Source organism: Ailuropoda melanoleuca, chromosome 6 (genome assembly GCF_002007445.2).
Source record: "Ailuropoda melanoleuca isolate Jingjing chromosome 6, ASM200744v2, whole genome shotgun sequence".
NCBI lineage: Eukaryota > Metazoa > Chordata > Mammalia > Carnivora > Ursidae > Ailuropoda > Ailuropoda melanoleuca.
The window spans coordinates 68,058,860-68,075,130 of record NC_048223.1 but is presented as its reverse complement, the minus strand read 5'-3'; the positions used below and the strand labels follow the sequence as shown (position 1 = coordinate 68,075,130).

The following is a 16,271-nucleotide window of genomic DNA, read 5'->3' as shown; positions in this document are numbered from 1 at the left end:
ATATCCATTCTTGATGGTGCTGTTGAACTTGTGATAGGTGGAATCTCACTGGAACATTACGTAGTTGAGGTCAATGAAGAGTCACTAATTACTACAATATCCTCCTTGCCATTATTGAAAGCAGGCCTGGTGACCCTTGTGTCTATTACACCCACATTTTTACTCTGACCCTTCATAATTATGTCATGAATGTTAGGTGCAACTGATACTGGACAAAGACAGGCCAAAAGAACACGTGAGCTGGTAGATAGTTTTGAGTCTTCCATAATTTTCCAACCCAGAAAAATCAATCTAAGTAACTGTTAGAACTGGCTTGGGTAGGATTTTCTCTCAGTATATGTCATTCTAGCCTCCATGTATATAAAGGCATAAAATGTTTTATTAACGGGGCACAAATTTGTTAAACTAAAAAACAAGCATATGAAATTTTCATCTGTTATGTAAAATTATAAAGCAGTATATTTAACATTTTGAGCAAAAGGGAAGATCTGTTAACCCTAATATTGTGAGAAATAAACAATTAGGAAATAATTTTTAATGATACTTTATAGTCAAAAATTTATCATTACCTTAACTGATTGCAACTTAATACTTCTGGATCATGTAGAACTGAGGCCTTTTAAACATATTTGAATGATCCTTATGCATGTGTGTATATATATATATTTTTCTCTAATGTGAGATTTATGGTTTATAATATATATATATATATATATTTTTTTTAAGATTTTATTTATTTATTCGACAGAGATAGAGACAGCCAGCGAGAGAGGGAACACACGCAGGGGGAGAGGGAGAGGAAGAAGCAGGCTCACAGCAGAGGAGCCTGACGTGGGGCTTGATCCCATAACGCCGGGATCACGCCCTGAGCCGAAGGCAGATGCTTAACCGCTGTGCCACCCAGGCGCCCCTATAATATATATTTTTAATCTAAACAGTTTTACAGCAGCATGTTTTTGGTGTGATAGATTATATTGCTTTTGCATTATCACTTTGAGATGTAAAATTTACTGTCTTTGTTAAAACTGAAGGGGATTATATTTTCTCAATATTACAACAATGTATAACTCCGCAAAGTATGTTCTGAAAAAAATGTCAGTGTGTCATAGTATAGAAACAATCCTTAAGCATGTAATTAGAGAGTTATAAATATCAACATAGAGATCAATGTACCAAATATTCAGAATGAGAAAGGCAGCATATTGATATATAAAAAATTAATTTTGTTGCACTTCCACACCTCCCATGTTTAATGGTCCAATAGTGTTTTATAGTTTATTGTGAAACGGAGTACAAGTGGGCTTTGCAAATATAATCGTCTGTCTATTCTAAGTAAATTGCTACATTGGAAAAGTTTGTTATTTTTGACAACAAAAATTGGCAAATGAATTTAATGTTTCTGTTTCTGGTTACATGTACTTTAGGAGTAACAAATTTCTGGTTTTTGTATTAGCAATATACTCTTGGTGTTAGAATGACTGGAAATCTGATGAACTATGTTTTCTGTACATTTATAAGTTAAAGGCAGTGATTTCAAGATCTACGTTCAGTAAAATAAATAACAGATTTTTGGAAATTACTATTTTGATGCTGATTGATTTTCTCCACCATATGGAAAAATCCATATAATTATGTTATTTATTTTTCTGAATATTTTTCATAAGATGCATTTAGAAAAAGTCACATGCTTCATAAATATACATTATAGTCCTGCTATGATACTGTGTTTAGCTTTTTTTTAGTAACTGAAGTCTGATATATATCTATATTTTGTTAAATAGAATTCTCCCAGTCCTTGGTTACATCAGCCCACCCCTGTGACCTCAGCAGATGGTATTGGATTACTTAGTCACATTCCTGTCAGACCTTCCAGTGCAGAGCCTCATCGGTCTCTTAAAATTACAGCACATTCCAGTCCACCATTGACAAAAAGTTTAATAGATCACCATAAAGAGTAAGTTTACTAATGCTTAAAACTTACAAATATCTTGTCTTTTATAGTTTTTATTAATTCACTTTCTAAACAGGTAATTTTAAGTTAATAAACATCTTAAAAGTAGGCTTTGAATAAGTACTGATCTTTCCATTTCAATATATCTTCTACCTTACTCAGGAGTATTAAAGTAAATGCAAAGTTGTGTTTTACTTTCATGATATTGCATAGACGCTATCTTCATATCATGCAAGAAAAAGTTGTTACAGAAACCTTTATGTGTGTTTTCTTTACAGAGAATTGGAAAGGAAAGCTTTTATTGAACCATTACGTTCTGTTGCATCCACATCAGCAAAAAATGACCTGGATCTAAACAGGTCACAGACTGGAAAAGATGGTCTATTGCATAGACATTTTGTGGATCCTGTACTGAATCAATTACAGAGACAACCCCAGGAGACTGGAGAGAGATTACACAAATACAAGGAGGAACACCGTCGAATCCTGCAAGAAAGTATTGATGTCGCTCCCTTTACAACTAAAATCAAGGGGCTTGAGGGTGAGAGGGATAATTATTCCAGAGTACCATTGTCATCTTCTAGCCCTAAAAGCCATGTCATTATCAAACAAGACAAAGATGTAGAATGCTCAGTATCAGATCTTTATAAAATGAAGCACTCGGTGCCTCAGAGTTTGCCCCAAAGTAACTATTTCACTACATTGTCTAATAGTGTGGTCAACGAACCACCAAGGTCATATCCATCCAAAGAGGTTTCAAATATTTACACTGAAAAACAGAATAATTCTGTTGCAGCAACAGCTAATCCTCAAACTCTGACTTCATTTATATCATCTCTTTCAAAGCCTCCACCTTTAATTAAACACCAGCCAGAAAGTGAAGGTTTAGTAGGCAAGATACCAGAACATCTTCCCCATCAAATTGCTTCTCACTCAGTAACAACCTTCAGAAATGATTGTAGGAGTCCTACCCATTTGACAGTTTCTTCTACAAATGCACTCCGGAGCATGCCTGCTTTACATAGAGCACCAGTGTTTCATCCACCAATCCATCACAGTCTGGAAAGAAAGGAAAGCAACTATAGTAGTCTTTCCCCTCCAACTTTAACCCCGGTCATGCCTGTAAATGCTGGTGGGAAAGTTCAAGAATCACAAAAGCCTCCAACTCTAATTCCAGAGCCAAAAGACTCTCAGGCAAATTTTAAGAGTTCTTCTGAACAAAGTTTGTCAGAAATATGGAAATCTAATAATAACCTCAGCAAAGAGAAAGCTGAATGGCATGTGGAGAAAAGCAGTGGAAAGTCACAGGCTGCTATGGCATCTGTCATTGTACGTCCACCATCTAGTACAAAACTTGAGAACGTGCCAGCAATGCAGTTAGCTTCCAAAGATCGAGTTAGTGAAAGATCTTCGACTGGGGCAAATCAAACAGATTGCCTCAAACCAGCAGAAGCTGGAGAGACTGGAAGAATCATTCTGCCAAGTGTGAATTCAGACAGTGCTCACATAAAATCTGAAAAAAATGTCCAGGCTGTCTCACAAGGCAGTGTTCCCAGTTCAGTCATGTCTGCTGTAAATACAATGTGTAATACCAAAATGGATGTATTCACATCTGCTGCCACTACCACTAGTGTTTCCAGCTGGGGTGGTTCAGAAATAATTTACTCTTTATCAAATACCATTTTGGCCTCTAAATCCTTAGAATGTACCTCTTCAAAAAGCGTCAGTCATTCAGTGGCTCAAATACAAGAATGCAGGGTCAGCACGACAGCTCCAGTTACACCAGCCAGTAGTCAGACAGGAAGTGCTGTTCAGCCCAGCTCTGGGTTCTCAGGCACAACTGATTTTATCCATTTAAAAAAGCACAAGGCAGCATTGGCTGCAGCTCAGTATAAAAGTAGTAATGTCAGTGAGACTGAGCCTAATGCTGTGAAAAATCAGACATCTTCAACCTCCCCTCTCTTGGATAGCACTGTAGTCTGTAGTACAATAAACAAAGCAAACTCTGTAGGAAATGGGCAAGCATCCCAGACAAGTCAACCTAACTACCATACTAAGCTGAAAAAGGCCTGGCTTACTAGACACTCAGAGGAAGATAAAAATACTAATAAAATGGAAAATTCAGGGAATTCTGTATCAGAAATTATTAAGCCGTGTTCTGTCAATTTAATAGCCTCTACATCTAATGATATACAAAATAGTGTAGATAGTAAGATCATAGTTGATAAATACGTAAAAGATGATAAAGTCAGTAGGAGAAAAGCCAAAAGAACTTACGAATCTGGCTCCGAAAGTGGAGACTCAGATGAAAGTGAAAGCAAGTCAGAGCAAAGGACTAAGAGGCAGCCTAAGCCAACTTACAAAAAGAAGCAAAATGATTTGCAGAAGAGAAAAGGTGAAATAGAAGAAGATTTAAAACCCAATGGGGTTCTCAGCAGGAGTGCCAAAGAAAAAAGTAAATTGAAATTGCAGAGCAACAGTAATAGTGGTAAGTAAGTTAATTACTTTACTTTTTTTTTTTTTAATCTGAGGTAAAATGGACTGTATGTTCTTGAAATAATGGTGTCTTTCTCAAAAGATTAGTGAGCTAACAGGCATCTTTTGACTTTGTTTGCATGTCCTAGTCTATTGTATGTGCTCGTTGACCTCATTTCTGCATTTCCCAAGTACCCGTAAAAGGAAATGAGAGAACACCTACCTCTCCATTTTTAATAGTTATAGATATATGTTTTATCTCGCATTCATATTGACAAAAAGCCAATGTGTAATTTAGTAGTTACTCAGAATTTTGACCATTTCTAATAACTGTTAAAATGCAGTTACAGCTATCATAGCAAAAGAGGATTCCTAATAATTAGCTTTTGACTTTACCATGATGTAGTTATAAAAGAAATCCTATTTACATGTACTTCCACATTTTTAGAAGAAAATAACTTCAGTTAGTTTGGATGTGGCCTATTTCTCACCCTTCTCTCATCCGGTAACAAAATTGAAAGCTTATTGAGATTACCTTCTATTTAACTCATATTGCTACTCACTCAGGAAGTTCTTAACAATGGGTAAAAGTTAAATAAAAGCAAGGGATTGTGGTTTTGTGTGCTCATTTCTATATTTGAGAAGAATTTTCATAAGTAAAAGTTTCAAAACTGATAATATTTACATTTCATTTCTGGTCTCAGCAGGGCAGAATAAGTGGTACTTGCCAGTGATATTCACTATAAAGTGTTTCTCTGTTTTTACTCTAGAAGTAGTTTTTCTCAGTTTGCTTATTTCTTTTTAGGTATGTTGCACCATGCAGAAAGCACTTAATAGTTTCACTATACCTGTGTGTCCATCCCCATACAATATATGAAATATCTGACAATGTGGACATTCAGGAAGTACTTTCACAAGCATTTGGATGCTTGAAGGCTCTTATTTGGGCCTTTTCACTGAATGAGGTTTTTTCACATGCCTGTGTGGAAACCAGAGACAAAGTGAAGGAGAGAAAAACAGGAGGATGGAATCATAGAAAAGGACAGTCAGAAAGTGAAAGACCGAAGGAAAACAAGCTCAACTAGAGACAGAGAGGCTGACAGACTGAAATGCAAATATAGTCAGAAGAAAGAGAGGGAGATTGACATCGGAGGATACAGGATACATGCCATTTATTTAAGTATTGGATTGTGTACAGTGTTGTTTTTTCTTTCTCATGTTTTCTACTTCCCCAGTGAATTCTTAAGAGGCTTAGTGTGGTCAATAATTGTTTTCTTTTCTGTTTCACATGACATTTCCTTTGGTGTTGGGTATACAAATACTTGAGTTAAATTTACAGAAAATGAAGATAGGCATCTTCCAGCTTTTAACACTTTGAAAGCTCTTGTGAAGTTAAATTTATAAAATTAACTCTTAATGAAGTACATATTCTATTTCATTTTGAGACCAAATGTACATGTTCCCAAGTAAGAGTTTGAAGACAAAGACTGGAATCAGTACTTTTCCCCCAAGTTGTGATGCCTAGTCTAATCTCTTCCTCCTTAGTAACTAACAGTTAACCTCAGAGAGGGTATTCTAAGCCCCATCTATTCCCAAGTCTTAAATAATAAGTGACTGTTATTACCATGTGTTAATTATGGCCAGAGTTGTCTGGCCTTTGTTCTGGCTATCTAGAAAAGTTCTCTCAATTTGGAGTTTATGAGTCTAACTTCCAGACTTGAGTGGATTTTCTACCTCATGGATTAAATATGACCTTTATTTTTTTAATGGTCATTGGGGTTGTCCTCGCTCATAGTCATAAGTCTGTACTTAGAGAATATAATGTGATTACGTACACTGTTATACATGTATTAATTATATACACATAATGCCTATAAAGAAACTTATGTTTCTTAGTACATTCTAAAGCCAGGTACAGTAGATATTATCTGCTGTTTTGGAATGTCTTCATATCTGCTGCCTTTTCATAATGATAATTAAAAGTTGGCTGTTTTCTCTGTGACTAAATTCTTACATAATTTTATTTTGTAAACTGAAATTGCCCATCAAATTTAACTATAAGTCCTGTGATAGATAAAACCAGTGGTTTTACCAGAATCAGTTAATTTCTGTTATCTCAAAAAATATTTTTAAAGCTAATGGCATATCAGGGATTAAAGGTTAGCATGTATTTGTTTCCCGTTTTCTTCCTCCCTAGTTTTCTGTTGGCAGAGCAGCTGTTTGAGGATTTGCTAATAAATTGAGAACTGAGGTTGAAAATATTCTAACGGTAAAAGGAATACTAGGTATTTTTTGTTTATTAAATATCTTATTCTCACAGTTTAGATTTTAGATGTTGCCAATAAATTAGATATATAGAATTGAAAGATACAGTTATTTTATTATACAAGTACTATTATAGTAATATTCATAAAAGGAGTTAAGTTACCGTCGTGTGTGGCCTAATTTAGAAGCAAAAATTATAGTATCAAAAACCGTCTATATGACCTGGGCCTTCATGTCTTTGTAATTCATTCATTTAAATTTTAAAAATAGCCTTAAGTGTCTTTTTTGTGTCACAGAATTGAGATTTGCTTTGAAATGTCTGGTTCTTTATTATAATATTGTTTAAATGGTTCACAGTGGTATGGTTATCCATACTCTCTGAACTGTTGCATTATCTGAAATGTAAAAACATATTGGCTAATAATTGTTTTCTAGTCAAAACAGAAATAGATTGAATTTAGTTTATTCTAAGTGTAATAAATAAAAAAGTAAATAAATGATTTGAAGCAAGTGTGCCAAGTAAAAATTTATGAGCGGTGTACCATTTTTGTTGTTCATTCTGACTTCTAAAAGCTCTGAATTTTTTATACTTTCTATAGGGGAAATCTGTCTTATATGCAGTGGAAGAGATAATAAACCCTTTATATAAGGCTCCTGGAAACCTTTTATTCCATAAGTGATTTTCATGCCCATAATATGTCTTTAGTGGATTAAGCCAAATGGCTTGCCCTAAGTCAGAGATAGAAGAGGGGGAAACATGTCATTGTAAAGAATCAGGCAGCAATCCTAGAAGGTCTTAATAACTGGAAGCAGATTTTAAATGGGCGGTCCCAGAGCTTAAACACAATACTTCCTATGTTAAGATGTATTATCTTGCTGTCTGTCATTGCACTGCTTACACATCAGCAGGTAAGTGATAGTGGGAGCTCAAGACCAGAGGTCTGCTACATGTTTCTGCAAGAAGTATATAGTCTCAGGAGAATAGTTGTACTGCCTCTTTTCCACAAATTCTGAGTGATTAGAAAACACAGGGTAGGAAATATTCTTTTAACATGACAGAAATAGCAAATTATGTAAATCTCATACCCGACATATACATAATTTTAAGTATACTTTTAAGAGTTTGATATTTGCCTGTCCCAACATAGGTTGTTTTTAAATAAACATGCTTTTAATTTTTTATCTGCTCTGTAGATGAGTGATTACTTGAGCCAGTGTTATTACAACTAAGTTCATGTTAATAAACATGATGGAGCAGTGATGTAGAATATAAGTAAATAATTTCTTTTCTTCAAATGTTAGTCATTTGAGGGTTTTTTTCTTTAGACTTCTCTGATGCTTTTCTTTCTACCATCAAAAAGTCAAGTTAATATTGGCTTTTTTATTTTCTTCAAACCCTTTTATTTCCTAAAGGGTACTACTCCATCAGTATATTGAATCAAATGGAGGGCATCATCCTGAGGGAGAGAAATAGCTTACCCCTCTTCTCTCAAATTCTGCTATTATACAATTACCATTCAACTTGTCTTAATGAGCCACACTTACCTTGGAGAATCAGATTAAATATTTCAAAACAATACAAGTATGTTTGAATTAACCTGTTTCTAAAACTTTTGGTCTTCAGGTTCTTTGGGCAGATCTTGAAAGAACTTTCTCCTACATATACCAAATTCCTGTGTAGAAGGGCTATATTTTTAGCTATAGATTCACATAGAAAATGAATGATTCCTGTGTTTGCGATTATACAAATATGAATATTTAATATATGAAGATTTCAGTCAGTTGGAAGATTTACTCAGCTCTGCATTTCCAGTACACTGACATGAGAGTTCATTTGATTAATAGAAAGTGAGTGAATAGAAATGCTGCTGTGGACTTTGTTATTAATGAGGACCTAGAACTGTAATGTCTTTGCTTCTTTTTTACAGTCTTAATATATTGTGACAGTTGTGTACTTGTCTTGAATTTTATCTCAAGGAGTGCATGTACTTTTTTAAAAAGTTGTAATCTTGCTAATAATTTCCTACTGGTTTTACAGCTGGCATCCCTCGTTCAGTATTAAAAGATTGGCGTAAAGTCAAGAAACTGAAGCAAACTGGGGAATCCTTTTTACAGGATGACTCCTGCTGTGAAATAGGGCCTAATTTGCAAAAGTGCCGGGAATGTAGACTTATTCGGAGTAAAAAAGGAGAAGAACCAACTCATTCACCAGTGTTTTGTAGATTTTACTACTTTAGACGGTAAGTGAAAAGACGTAATTGGGGGAAAATATGTTTATTGGATAGTGGAAATCATACTATCATTCTGAAGGTCCCTTATAGAGGTAGGAATGAGTCCTTCCAGCTTCCGTATTTCTGAAACATTATAAAAGAGTATTAAACTTTTTTTGTGGTAAATTTAACAATAGCTAACTATAGGACTAAATTCATAATTGTGTTGTGTTAATACGGCCTTTCTCTTCTGAGAGATTTATTCATCCTTAATGAGAAAATGTCATTATTTTTTCTAGAAAATAATAGGAAACAGCAATTTATTTGATTTAAGGAATTTTTAAAAGTTTATATACTTTGACCAAAACAGTCTTGCATTTAATATCTGTGTATTAGCTAGCAATCACAAATAGTCTATAAATCTAGTTAAACAATCTAGGCATTAAACTAAAGTCATTGCATTATATTGGACTACCCATACTCTAGTTAAACACGTAGCTATAAAAATATGAGTTATGAGAAAAAGGATGTCATCAGTACCATGACACATTTCACAGGTTTTGTAGTAAGTATAAAAACAACTTATAGTTGTTATTAACCCACATACTACTATAATATTAACATTACTAAATAATTCTTTAATACTAAAATCATACATAGACTTGTAAGAGTTCAACAAAAAGAATAACTGGGTGACCCAGCCAGTAGAGACTAATAGTTAAATGTCTCAGGTTGTAGAATCATTCATTCCTGGGTTTTAGCTCTTTCTCTTGACTCCTGTATGACTTTATTACAGCTAAGCCTGTCTCATATGCATAATACTAATGATAGTGGTACCTACTGCAGAGAGATTTCATGGTTAAATGAGATAAAGTACACAAAGTCCTTAGTTTAGTACCAAGCACATATGAATGATGTATTGATGTTAGCTTGTTATTTTCCTAATCATCACCATCATCTTCTTCCTAAGAGGTTAGGAGACACTTTGCTCCGGCAAATATACCTATGCTGGTGGCCCAGTAGAGACCCCAAGAAATGTATTGGTAGGAACAGAACAGGTTCTTTTTCTTATTTTTACTTCATGGGCTTTCTAGCCAACAATCCCTAAAGGACAGACAACTTTAAAGAATAGTAACAAAAGATCATACACGTGGAATTGCAGAAAAGATGAAAAAGAAATGAAAAGGAAAGTTGGTTGGGGTGCCTGAGTGGCTCAGTCACTTGTGTCTGACTCTTGATTTCAGCTCAGGTCATGATCTCAGGTTGTGAGATGGAGCCCCGTGTCAGCAACCTGCTGGACGGGGAGTCTGCTTAAGATTTTCTCTCTCCCTCTCCCCCTTCCCCATCCCTCTCTTTAAAAAAAAAGGGAAAGCAGGTTTGAAGGAAAGAAATGTTCGGATAGAGATAATAACACAAAGCTTAAGTGAGATGATGGATTACAACAAAGGGAGAAATCTGGTTTAAAAAAAAAAGGAAAGGTTTAGGTAATTAAAAGTATGAGAAAAAGGGATGATAAAAGGAAGGTTCTTGGTGTCCATTGGAAAAATAGAGAATCAATTGTAATGAACTGCCGATATCCCCTGATTAAGAGTAAAAAGAATAAGTACTATTATAACTGAAAAATAACCAACAACCAGGAAAAGAATGGCAATTTTGCCTTCCATTTACCCTAAAATTTTCTGAATTGAGTTGTTACATGAATTGGATGTCAGAAGCTGAGAGGAACTAAGCACACATAATTGGGTTCCTCATAAACCTTTGAGAGTTTCATCCTTGTTCCTCTAAGTCATAAATAGTCATTTTAATTAATGAAAACAGTGTATCTTTGCTTAGCATTTTTTTTTAATCCTCCCAGTGAAAGTCTTAAGGTGATTTAGGGCATTTTCATTCCATTTATGTGTGTATATATTTATTTATTTAGAGGGAGAGTGGGTACAGAGGAAGAGGCAGAGGGAGGGAGAATCTTACGCAGGCTCCTCACTCAGCAAGAACCCAAGATAGGGTTTGATCTCAGGATCCTGAGATCATGACCTGAGCCAAAAAGTCAGATGCTAAACCAACTGAGCCACCCAGGCACCTCAATTTAGGGCATTTTCAAGTAAGAGGTTCCTGATTTAGGTTATGTGTAAAATAACAGCATTACTCTAGGCAGCATTTGGCCAGCATTTTAACTCTTGTCCTCATCAAACACTTGAAAAAATCTTATTTCTTGAAATAACCTAAAATTGGTGCTGCTTATCATTGCCATTTGTGTAACACTATGGGAGTCATTTAAATTTGTTAAATTTAATTAATAATTAAAGTATGTGTATATAAAAGACTACCCTATTTTCTTATTTTTTAAAATGAATATTTATATGTTTATAATATAAAAGTGTAAATTAATTATAAATTTACAATATAAAACTGGACTTCTGTCTAGGTATCTAATCCTTTTATGTTTAATATTTCAGATTGTCATTTAGTAAAAATGGAGTGGTTAGAATAGATGGTTTTTCTTCTCCTGACCAATATGATGATGAAGCTATGAGCTTATGGACACATGAAAATTACGATGATGATGAACTAGATGTAGAAACTTCAAAATACATCTTGGATATCATAGGGGATAAGTTCTGTCAGTTAGTAACATCGGAAAAAACAGCTTTGTCCTGGGTGAAAAAGGATGGTAAGGAAGTTAAATATACGACTGTACACATTTCATTTTTCTCTTTCAAGTACGCTTCATGGAATTAAGTCCCTAATTTTATCTGGTTTCATTGATATTTAATTTTGATTTCACTTTTTTACGTACAAATGGCACCTATATGTACTTAAGGTAACATATTTTCCACCTGAGGTTGTAATGAATGGATTAATAGTTCATGAAATCACAATAGCATTATGCTGTGTCTGCCATTATGACATACAGTTAGCATCATAGGGATATTTCAGAAGTGAAATGGGGAAATTTCAGCATTTGCCAGAGAAAGACATGGTCCACACCAATTATTTAAGTTTTTAATCTGCTGTGGTTCATCACAGTCTTTAGAGTTAGATGGATTTGTATTTGAATCTCAGCTTTACTCCTTGCTTTTAACGGTATGACTGTAAAATGTGAATAACTTATCTCATAGCTTTGTTTAGAAAGTAGTTAATTATGTTTAATTACGTAAAGCACCTAACATATGAATTACTCTAAATGTTAGCTTTTTTTCCTCCCTTTCTTTTAAATCAGTGGTTTGTCCCTCAAGGGATGTTTAACAATGACTGGAGACATTTTTGGTTACATAACTGAAAGGTTGGGAGTAGGTGATAGAGTACTAACATCTAATGGGTGGAGGTCCAGGTGCCACTAAATATTCTACATTGCACAGAATAGTCCCTCACAATAGAGAATTATTCAGTCAGAAATCTTAAAAGTGCTAAGGTTGAAAAACTCCATTAGATGTAAATCTGAAGAGAATTACTAATTCGAGAAATCTGTTGATCTTTAGTTAAAATACCCTTGGAAGTTCTCGGTTTGCCTTTAAATTTTTGTTTTTGTGTATTTCATCGAAAATTGTGTGGAAAAGAGCATGTTTGCCTTTAAATTTTTATTTCTCTGTATTTCAGCCAAAATTGCCTGGAAAAGAGCAGTGAGAGGAGTCCGGGAAATGTGTGATGCATGTGAAGCAACATTGTTTAACATTCATTGGGTCTGCCAAAAATGTGGATTTGTGGTCTGCTTAGATTGTTATAAGGCAAAGGAAAGGAAGAGTTCTAGAGGTTGGTTTATAACTCTGTATTAATTGAAATTTTTATGATGTTCATTTTCTTTAGGATCACTCATCTGGAAAATGATATGTGTGTGAGGGTTTTTCTTTTTTCCCCTACTTTATTTTGAATATATTATATTAAAGAAGTTTTGTGACTTTTATTATTGGCCAGATTTTCTAGAATAAAAACTGCATCTTTATCCTTTTATCCTCATTAGTAAGATCCACCCTCTCATTTCAAGCAGGTAGTTGTGTTGTTGTTGTTTTTAAGATTTATTTATTTATTTTAGAGAGAAAGCGTCAGCGGGGTGGGGGTAGGGGCAGAGGGAGAGGAGGGGAGAGAATCCTCAAGCACTCCCTGCTGAGTTTGGAGCCTAACAAGGGGCTCGATCCCATGATCCTAAGGTGAAATCAAGAGTCAGACACTTAACTGACTGAGCCACCCAGGCACCCCTCAAGCAGGTAGTTCTTTAATGTAGCCCAGTTTAGGATAAGCTTTGCTGCTTTCAGATTCCAGTGTGTAGGAGCCCAATGTCCATTCTAGAACCTGTCATGCACATAAGTCACAACTGAAGACTTACTTGTATAAACTGATTTTTCTAAATAATTGGTCCATAAAGTTCTTTTTTTTTTCCTTCAAATTTTTATTTAATTGCTAGTTAGTTAACATAGTTAACTGTGTAACCAGTATTGGTCCGGAGTAGAATTCAGTGGTTCATCACTATGTACAACACCCAGGGATCATCACCAGTGCTCTCCTTAATACTCATTACCCATCTAGCCCATCCCCTACCCACCTTCCTCCTCCATCAGTTTGTTCTCTGTCCTGAAGACCATAAAGTTCAAATCAAAATGTTCAAGAATATGCTTCCATCAGTATCATTTATGCCCTAGTTCTTAGAGAATGAAGAAGTCTTTATTACATATGAAAGTAGTCTCTGAAGCTATTATTTCTAATTTCTAGATAAAGTGGCACAAAAACAGGTGTTCTGCCTGTTAGTACATCTGGAGATAATATAAAATTTAAAAAGGAAGTAACTAGATTCACCTTTTCTCATTCTTAAAGTGTTTTTAGAAAGTTTATCCAAGGCAAATTTGGAAGTGTAGCTTCCTAATACTAGTAACCTGAAAGTTTTCAGTAATTTGGGATAAAGTCATCATGAAATGAGAGGATTCAAATTGTAAAGTATTAGAAGTAAAATCATGTTTAGTGATAGAAACTGTTTAATGTCTAAAAATGATGAACATCATTTTCATATCCAGGCACTCTTTTTCAGAATTGTGTATCAGATAGGTAAACCATGAGTTAGCCATCAGTATCTTTTCCACTGGTAAGATTATGAAAGCCTTTTAACTCTTTTTCTTAAACACTGAGCACTTATCCAGAAAGACCCCTGGAGTGGGAGCACGTTTCCAGACATCATGTCTGGGTGTTTCTGTGATATGCAAAAGACAGAAAATATGAGTAAAATGTGAAACTATAGTAAGGAGTGCATTCTAGGGGCGCCTGGGTGGTGCAGTCAGTTAAGCATCTGACTCTTGGTTTCAGCTCAGGTCGTGATCTCGGGGTCGTGAGATCGAGCCCCACATTGGTCTCTGCGCTCTGCAGAGTCTGCTTAGAACTTTCTCTCCCTCTGCCACTCCAGTGTACATGTGTGCATGCACGTGCTTTCTCTCCCCGTAAAATAAATAAATCTTTTTAAAAAAAGGAATGCATTTTAGGCATTTACTATCTTCGAAATTATAAAAATATATTTGGATATTTTCTGTTAATAGAATTAGCTGCACTGTTGTAAAACTTCATCACGTGCATTTTATATTCCTTTTTCCTGACTCCATATTACTTTTGTTTTCCCTTTGTCTAATTAAAAAATTAATTTATTATATTTTGCTATATTGTATGCACATATATATAAGTATATAGCATTTTTTGAATAAGATAAGATATGTATAATAAACCTAAATAGTGGTGTTTCTATTGATATTCATAGTACAGTTAATTTTAAAAGCATAGTCTGTCAGTCACTGTATCTTTTTTTTTAGTATAACCTATATGCCTTAAGTTATATTCTGTTATCTCTATATCTGTTTCACTGTTAAATATTGTAATAAACTCATTGACTAGGTTGTACCTTTATATAGTGGTAATTAGCATAAGTGTCTAAAATATAAGCAGTTAGAAAACATTTATAAGTTAACTGTGTAGGCTCTGGGGGGAAAAGTTGGGTTTTGGGTTTTGGTTTTTTTTTTTAAGATTTTATTTATTTGAGAGAGAGCTAGAGAGCACAAGCAGGGGGGAGGGGCAGAAGGAGAGGGAGAAGGAGACTCCCCGTTGAGCAAGGAGATGGATCCCAGGACCCTGGGATCATGACCTGAGCCGAAGGCAGATGCTTAACCAACTGAGCCACCCAGGCAGCCCGAGTTGGAAAGCTTTTAAAGAAAACCGGTTTTAGACATTTTAGACTAGATTTGAATTTTATTTCATCTGAAGCTTTTCATGAAATAATAGTTGTGGATTTTTATGCTGAATATAATGAGCCTTCTGGTATTTATTGAAGCTGTTAAAGCTACAATGTAAGTAGCTGTCTGTGTCATTAAATTTATAGAAAAAGATTTCCTTGAGATCAAGATAATTGAATGTTTTTCTTGCGTATTATTTGCCTCATACCATGCCTCAGTATGTTTACAACTCCAGGTATGGAGCCTTGTTTGAAGGCAGTAATAACAAATATTTTGTGTAAAATAGCAGCTTTTTGACATCTTGTGGCAGTTTGTCTACATGTCTTTAAAACATAAAAGAAAAATAGCAGTAGCCTCAAGTTTGTGTCAGTCTAATGTACTAAGGTCAGGCAACAGCACGTTTTTGCACAGAAAATAGTGAAGAGATAAAAGGAGATTAGTGACAGAGAAGCTAAAATCAAATAAGGAAGATAGAGGTAACAACTACATGGTAGTTTTAGCAAAGGCTATATCAGTTGATACATTATATCAAGTTTGTATCTTGTTTTTATAAAATTCTCATAAAGATGGAACTGTTTTATTTTTTTAAAAACTGAACATTTGAAGCCTACTACTGGCATTTTATATAATTGTTAAGCTCTTAGGACACCTGGGTGTCTCAGTTGGTTAAGTGTCTGCCTTCAGCTCAGGTCATGGTCTCAGGGTCATGGGATTGAGCCCTGCATCAGGGCTTCTTAATCAGCAGGGAGCCTGCTTCTCCCTCTTCCTCTGCAGCTCCCCCTCCTTGTGCTCATTCTGTCAAATAAATTAATAAAATCGTTAAAAAAAATTAAGTTCTTTATATACAAGCCACCAGTTTTATAATTATAAAACCATGACAGATATAAAAGTATATATGTTGTAATCATACAGATAAAGAACTGTATGCTTGGATGAAGTGTGTGAAGGGACAGCCTCATGATCACAAACATTTAATGCCAACTCAAATTATACCTGGTTCTGGTAAGTATAAATGCACATTATTTACTTAGTAGTGTAATAGCTCTTGCTTGCTCTAGATTATTTAGGAGTATGCAGGAGTATAATAGAACGGAGAGGTAAGATTTATCTGATCTTGAATTGTTTTTGTTCACTTCTTAGAATCTTCTTAGAATCTTCTATGTAATAACACTA

The 16,271-nt window shown here is 34.8% G+C and overlaps 1 protein-coding gene across 8 annotated transcripts in view; it reads left to right on the top strand.

The window, feature by feature from the left end:
* JMJD1C (jumonji domain containing 1C) overlaps positions 1-16,271 on the top strand; it is a 272,649-nt gene that overhangs the window by 235,163 nt on the left and 21,215 nt on the right. For all 8 annotated transcript variants that reach the window (XM_011230261.3, XM_011230260.3, XM_034662581.1 and 5 more), the window contains 6 exons: positions 1,782-1,954; positions 2,230-4,439; positions 8,730-8,931; positions 11,355-11,569; positions 12,496-12,648; positions 16,011-16,100. In XM_011230261.3, the coding sequence (XP_011228563.2) occupies positions 1,782-1,954; positions 2,230-4,439; positions 8,730-8,931; positions 11,355-11,569; positions 12,496-12,648; positions 16,011-16,100 (3,043 nt within the window). The remainder of the gene's footprint in view (positions 1-1,781; positions 1,955-2,229; positions 4,440-8,729; positions 8,932-11,354; positions 11,570-12,495; positions 12,649-16,010; positions 16,101-16,271) is intronic.